Source organism: Phocoena sinus, chromosome 15 (assembly GCF_008692025.1).
Source record: "Phocoena sinus isolate mPhoSin1 chromosome 15, mPhoSin1.pri, whole genome shotgun sequence".
NCBI lineage: Eukaryota > Metazoa > Chordata > Mammalia > Artiodactyla > Phocoenidae > Phocoena > Phocoena sinus.
Window position 1 is genome coordinate 11,689,852 of NC_045777.1, and position 7,745 is coordinate 11,697,596.

The 7,745-nt window shown below is 44.8% G+C and overlaps 1 protein-coding gene across 6 annotated transcripts in view; it reads right to left on the reverse strand.

The window, feature by feature from the left end:
• The window catches only part of SLC9A8 (solute carrier family 9 member A8), a 68,809-nt gene extending 61,582 nt beyond the window's left edge, over positions 1-7,227 (reverse strand). For all 6 annotated transcript variants that reach the window (XR_004345750.1, XR_004345749.1, XM_032604928.1 and 3 more), the window contains exons 1-2: positions 7,149-7,227; positions 5,075-5,253 (exon numbers count right to left, since the gene is read on the reverse strand). Coding sequence is in view for 4 of the 6 variants with exons in the window: in XM_032604928.1 (XP_032460819.1) it covers positions 5,075-5,253; positions 7,149-7,162 (193 nt within the window). In the remaining 2 variants the exon portion in view is untranslated. The remainder of the gene's footprint in view (positions 1-5,074; positions 5,254-7,148) is intronic.
• Positions 7,228-7,745: the final 518 nt, after the last annotated feature.

Here is a 7,745-nt window from a genome sequence, read left to right on the forward strand (position 1 = left end):
AGGCACCTAGGTGGTATGCCATCTCATCAATCAAAGTATTACCTTGATAGTACTAAAAATAAATGTGTTGCCTTTTTTTTTTTTTGTAAAAGGAAATGTTTAAACAATCTGCATGGCTGTGAACTGGCCACCCTCAGAGCCCACACTGACAAATTAGATTATCTTTAGTCCCACCAAGAAGCACCAGGTGGCCAGAGAAAGGAAACAGCTGTAAATACAGAAATTTTGTCCTCCTTTCATTCTGTGCTCTAAACTATCAATCTGTGGTGTTATTTTATTATAAATATTTAGCCTAGTTAGAAAAATCCTACATTAAATACTAACAGCAAGAAAAAAGTTCCAATGCATTAGTACATGTAACCAAGGAGAAAGCCTATTGCCTAAAAAGGCAGGCAGGTAAGCACATAAGTAGACAGAAAATTGATCTAAGGGATCAGTTTCTGCTCTTTCTTTGCACCAAGCTGGATGAAAAAAGTTTACAGTTTCTTCTCATAAATCCCACAACTATTTGCAGCTTTAAGAGCAAAAGAGAAAGCTCTCTCAATGGAGAGAGCTACATATAAGAATGATCAATGCCAGGGAATGGTCTTCAGCTATAAAAAGAAGGAGATCTGCAAAGACAACCCAAAGAATCTGAGAAAATATTTTTAAGTCATATGTCTGATAAAGGTCTAGTGTCCAGAGTATATAAAGAACTCTGACAACTCAACAACAAAAAGACAACACAATTTTAAAATGGGCAAAAGACTTAAACTGACACTTCTCTAAAGAGATGCAAATGGCCAATAAACACATGAAAAGATGCTCATCAGCATTAATCATTAGAAAAATGCAAATCAAAACCACAATGAGGACATCCCTGGTGGCGCAGTGGTTGAGAGTCCACCTGCCGATGCAGGTGACTCGGGTTCGTGCCCCGGTCCAGGAGGATCCCACATGCCACGGAGCGGCTGGGCCCGTGAGCCATGGCCGCTGAGCCTGCGCATCCGTCTGGAGCCTGTGCTCCGCAATGGGAGAGGCCACAGCAGTGAGAGGGCTGTGTACCGCAAAAAACAAAACAAAACAAAACAAAAAAACCCACAATGAGAAACAAAAAAAACCAACACAATGAGATAAAACTTCACACCCTAGGCTATAATTAACATAACAAGTGTTGACAAGGATGGAGAGAAACTGGAACCCTTGTGCATTGCTGGTGGGAATGTAAAATGGTGCAGCCTCTGTGGAAAAGTTTGGCAGTTCCTGAGAAAGTTACACGTAGAGTAACCACTTAACCCAGCAATTCCACTCCTAAGTATGTACCCAACAGAAATAAAAACATATGCCCACATAAAAACCCGTACAAAGGGGCTTCCCTGGTGGCGCAGTGGTTGAGAGTCCACCTGCCGATGCAGGGGACACGGGTTCGTGCCCCGTTCCAGGAAGATCCCACATGCCGTGGAGCGGCTGGGCCCATGAGCCGTGGCCGCTGGGCCTGTGCGTCCGGAGCCTGTGCTCCACAATGGGAGAGGCCATAACAGTGAGAGGCCCGCATACCGCAAAAGAAAAAAAAAAAAAAAGTACAAAAATGTTCATAGCAGCACTATTCACAGTAGCCAAAAGGTGGAAACAATCCAAATGCCCATCAAGTGATGAATGGATAAACATAATGTGGAATATTATTCAGCCATAAAAAGGAAGGGAATTCTGACATGCCACAACATGGATGAAGCTTGAAAACATATGCCAAGTGAAAGAAGCCAGACATAAAAGGTCACATATTGTATGGTTCCAATTGTATGAGATATTCTGAGTAGGCAAATTCCTAGAGACAGCAGAACAGTGTTTACCAGAGACTGAGGGGACGGAATGGGGAGGGACTGCTTTTAATAGGAACTGGGTTTCCTTTTGGGGTGATGAAAATGTTCTAGAACTAGATAATGGTGATGGTTGCCCAGTACTGTGAATGTACTAAATGCCACTAAATTGTGCACTTTGAAATGGTAAATTTTATGTTATGTTTATTTTACCACATACACATCCTTTTTCTTAAAAAAAGGATGAGGTAGATACAAAAAGACTAACATGGAAAAATCTCCAAGACATTCTGTAAGATGAAAAGGCAAGTTATAGGACCCCACTTGTATTAAAACAAACTCCAAACTATATGTGCCTGTTGGTGTGTATGTGCTTACGAATGTACACATGTATATATACACGCACAAGTGCATGTTTTCAAGTACACTTGGGAAAAAACAGAGCAAGAAGGGACAAAAACTTCTGTGCTATATGGAGGGTATGAGTACAAGTTAATGTTTCCAATTTTTCATGCCTGAAGTTTTAATTACAGAAAATATATTGAAACATAGGCATGTCAATTTTAACAACTCCATTAAATTTAATGGCCCATAAAATGTGTCAAATGATGCTAATAGTTAACTCTAAGTCAATAATAATGACTCACTATTGTCTCTGTGGAGTCAAAGATCAGCAAGGGTTAAGTGTAAGTCAACTGATCTCAAGCTTCTAAAAGTCAAAAGTAACCAGAGTTTTGGCATCCTTTCCACACAAAAGTTACAATTTCATTTGACCTGACTAAAATAGCAAACAAAAGTGGTAAATCCATTCCAGGTTATGAGTTCCTGAAGTCTAGAATAATCTATGGACTATTTCCCGCAATTCACTAGTCTATATATTTAGTGAGCTGGCAAGTTACTTATTAACAGCCATTTTATTTTTATCAGATTTACACTGTTTGGACACATAATCACAAATAAATATACAAGATACTTAATAATTTGTTGATATACAAGAACAGAGGAAAAAAATGCCTTCAAATTTACTTAGAAAGCATTCCACTCTTCTAAGGTATGCTGACCTACACATAAAAAGTGGAGATACCAACTCATCAACTGATTAGGTGAAAACTGAAACCATCTGATATCAGTATGACTCTAAAGTATAGGTTTATGATCTGTTTAAAGAGAAGACAATCCAATTGAAATATTCAGCACTACTAAATACAGTTCAGCCCTTTTTGGCCTCAAAGAGGCCAAAAGTGGGCAGGATTTTGTCTGGATTAAAAAGCACATCATAAAAACCTGTTTTGTGATCTCCGGCACAAGCTAATCCTACACGCTCCACACCCTGAAAGTTACTTTGAAAGCCTTATCTTTTTCACCCTCCGGTGAAAAAAGTGATTACAAAACAGAAGTTTTTTTCCCAAGGCTTGCCTTTTATATTTCCTAACATATCATGCTGACAACAATGTAAATAGACTAATAATACTCTTTCAGGTTTAAGGATTCAGGTACTAAAGACTTCTTGATCAAGGGAAGAACTGCTTTTCTTCTTTGTATTCAACTACTGTAACAAAAGGAAAAAAAAGAAAACAAAACAAGATTCCTTGATTGTTAAAGTAATCCCCTAGAAATAGAATTCAATTACGCTGAAAGAGTAAAAAATTATTTGGGCATATCAAATCTAAATGGACATTGTACACTTGTGGTTTGTGTACTTTTTCAGTGTACAACTTAGAAGTTTTTTAAAAACTATGAAAGACAAGGATGAGTCCTGGGATTTTAAATAAAATTAGTATCTTATTAAAATTATTTAATTAACAGAGTCTGAATAGAAATGTGAAAGAAGTTACACTTTTCCTCAAAAAAAAGTCCTAACAGCCATCTATTATGGCTATGGAAATACTCTGCACTTTTCCATTTTTTTGTACCTTCCTTTCTTATGAAAAGATCTAATCAGAAATATGACTCAGTATCATTAAAGAGAAGCAGAAAATGTAAACATTCCAACTTCACTCTTCAAACAAAAGTTTGGAGGGTCATATTTGAAGCTATTTCTTCTTTAGCTGATCCAAAGTGGTTGTGCAGTTTCAACTGGTCTTCTGGTCTAAAACAGGTGTCTACTGTCCACAGTCTCTGGGGGGGGAGCTAAGTTACTGCCTTTTATCTAAAATTCTTGACCGATGTCTGGCAACCTGGATATTAGCCTCTAGTCTCCCCCAAACCAGGTCTGGCAATAATTTAACCTCTCTGGGCCTAAATTTCTTCACCTGTTAAAGGAGGAAGTCGAATAGAATGAGATTTTCAGTTTGAGAGAGTGAATCTGTTTAAAGAAAAACATTATATAGGTAAATAACATCACAGATGGTACACAGATATAGCAAAAGTCATGACCATGGTTAATGGGAATGACGGACGTTAAGGAAAACAGTGTGCTAGGGCAAGGGTGTGTGATCTTTTACTCACAGCAAACCTCTTAACTAAGTAAAATTTTACGTGGAGGCCTAATGGGTACGAGGGACAAAATGCTGCTCTGGTCAGAAAGCTGGATGCTCTGCCATTTCACGCCCCACCCCACCCCCTGCTCCTACCGCCACCTACACAGAAACACACAGAGACTCTCAGGAGAGGAGTCTGAAATACACTCAACTAGATGTTCAAAGTTCTCTCTAGAGCAAAAATTCTTTAATTCTTCCTTTCATAGGATGTCTAAGATATATAAAGGGCTCTTCAGAATTGCTCAGCTCAATGATTTTATAAAGAAAAAGGAGTACCCTGTTATGATGTTATGAACGGACTGATCACTGACCCTCAGCGTTTGAAGTGAAAACCAAACAGGAGGAAGACTTGACCAAGTCAACAGTGGTTGACACGGGGTTGACCACACAGACAGCACACACAGACACTCTCAATGCCAGATGATGGCGTCTCCGTACGCACTCACCGCGGCGCACTCACTCACCGAGGGCCGCACTTAGGGCCGCACTCACCCGCACTCACCGCAGGCCGCACTCACCGCAGGCCGCACTCAGGGCCGCACTCACCGAAGGCCACACTCACCGAGGGCCGCACTCAACGCGGGCCGCACCCACCGCAGGCCGCACTCTCTCACCGAGGGCCGCACTCACCCCGGGCCGCACCCACCGCAGGCCGCACTCACTCACCGAGGGCCGCACTCAACGCGGGCCGCACCCACCGCAGGCCGCACTCCCTCACCGAGGGCCGCACTCACCCCGGGCCGCACCCACCGCGGGCCGCACTCACCAAGGGCCACACTCACCGCAGCCCGCACTCACCGAGCACCAGGAGGCTGAAGAAAATGGTCATGCCGCTCGACTGCTCCTCCTGCTGAGCCTGCTGCCCCGTCTGCACCGGGAGGATGGGCTTGGCGGGGCTCGGGCGCACCAGTTTCGTAGTGACCGCCAGGGTGGTGTGAAGGGTGACATTGAAACCTTCATGAGTTGTATTGGGGAACCTGTTGGAGAACATAAAAAGCAGCGGAATTAGACAAAGGAAAAAGGGCCCCGAATTACCAACACACACACAAACCAGACAGAGAACTTTGGCACGGAGCCTGATGGGATTCACAACCCTTGCAACCAAGAGGCAGGCCTCGGAGAGAAACTGATTAGGAAGATTCCCTCCTGCTGCAGCACGAGGGTACCAGTGGCCTCAGGTACTCTGAACGCGAACACTAAGAGGACAGGGACAAGGGGGAATCAGGACCGGTGTAGAATCAAAGGCTGTCTGCTCTTTGGCACTTAATGGGGGATTTAAAGGGAGGCAAACTGGAGTCTCATCATATTCCAAGGTCCAACATTATTTACTAAGTGCCTTATCTCTCCAGTTTACATTCTTTTCCTTAGATGGTATCTGCAAGCTGAAGAAGCCACTGAATTTGCCTAGTTGTTGATCTGGTCAGAATGCTCTACCCTACTTTACAAAAACCTTCTCTGAGTTCAAAAAGCCCAAATGTAATCCCCTCTGTAATCTCCTCCTCCACACTACTGCTGTGTTCCTCACACTATCTCCTCAGTGTTGGGATTGTAAACTAGCACGATATTGACATAATGATCACTGTAACTGTGATTATAACAACTAATGTTTTTTGAGTACCGCTTAATTCCAGGAACCAGGTAACATACCAAGTCTCATTTAATGGGCCTAATAAGCCTGAGGTGGACACTACTCCTTTCTCTTCTTCACCCATGAATAACAAGCTCAGACAGATTGCATAACTTGGCGAGTATCAGTCAGTGGCAGAATCAAGCTTTAAGTCCAAACTTGAAATCACTGAGTCATACCACCTCTTTTGCTTTGTGCTGCTGAGGCCCAGTTTAGTGTCTGGGACAGAGAAGATGCTCAATAAGTAATGTGACTAAATGAAATGACCACCAGGCCAAAAGACATGCATGAAAAGTTGTCAGGTGAGGAAGTCAAAGTTCAACCATGGGGTTGGTTCCTTGTTCATTTTCACATACTCATTCCACAAATATAGATGGGGCACCTATAACATGCAACAGACTGTGCCTGGCAGGTATGTAGATGGACTGGGAGTGGTCCTTCCCCAGCAGCACCAGGAGGACAGAGGCACCTTCACCCCCTTTATCTCATCTTGTACAGTTAGCTCCCTTGCTCTCCACACTCCAGCCATCCTGCCGTTCTTTCTGTCCCTCAAAAAGGCACTAGGCTCTTTCTTGCTCCTGGCCTTTTGCACCTTTTGTTTCCTCTCCTATCCCTCCTTCTGGTCACTAAGGTTTCATGTGGCACGTCACCTCTTCCCGAGAAGCCTCCCACACACCAACACCACTCCGTTTCCTCCAGAGCACTGAAATCATCTAGTCTATTTATGGTCTTCTTTTTCCACTAGAATGGAAGCTCCCTGAGAGCGGCTCAGGGTCGGCCTCCTTCACTACCATGTGACCAGGGCCTGAAATAGAGTAGATGGCCACCAGTTAACGAATAAATGAAACTCACTGAAGGAAACAGATGTGAAAAATAGTCATTACAATGGAGGAGGTGACTGGCTACGTAAGGGGTGCAGCTGGGGGACTTTCTGGAGGCAGCGAAGCGCTGCGTAATCAGCGGATGCGAAAACTAGGAAAGTGAAATTTGACTTGCGGTTTCCGCAAGACGGCTTTCGAGACCTATGCTGGGCAGCCGATCCCTAGCCAGAGGGTCCAACCTCTAGGAGGCTGCACGGCCCAGGCCCGTCCCTCCAGCCCTCCTCGCAGGCGCCGGCATGGTCAGTCCTGGCCAACCAGCACAAAGAGCTCCGCCTTCTGGGGCCGGAGGGCGGCCTGAGGTGCTCGCAGTCACCCGATGGGGCCCAGCCCTGCCGCCTCCGCCGCCCGGGAAAAACCCACTCACTCCTCTTCCGCCATCTTCTCCCCAATCCTGCGGAGCCTCCGAGACCACCGAGCCGCGGGGCTAGCAGGGCCCGCTTTTGCTTCCGGCTTCCGCTGGAGGCGCGGAACGGGGGGCGGGGTCTCGGCTGCGCAAGGGCGGCACTTCTGTCCTTTCGTCTCTATGGCCCGAGGGTGGGAGGTCTTCCGGGAATGTTGCGAGCGTCTGTCTGGCCTGAGTGTTTTGACCCTCCGGCCCTACGAGAGTCCAGTTTTTCCCTTCCACAGGGTAGGGACATTTTGGGGGAAACTCCTGTGAGGTCACTGTGACTCACCCTGAAAGCAAGCTCTTTCTTCTCAGTGTCCAGGAATTCGCCATGCTGAAATTGGGAAGGAAGCTTCTAGCGTAAGCTGTGCAGAGGGACCCCAGATATATACTTCCCCAATCTCGGTTTTCCCCAGCTGTGAAGAGACCTAGCCACCTGGGTTTAGCAGAATCGTGCGGTATTCTGTCTGCAAACATTTATTGAGTTCTGACCATATGCCTGTCGTTAAAATAGGTGATGATGATCTAGGGATAGATCGTTCATTAATTTGTTCATTGTCTCAACAAATACTCATT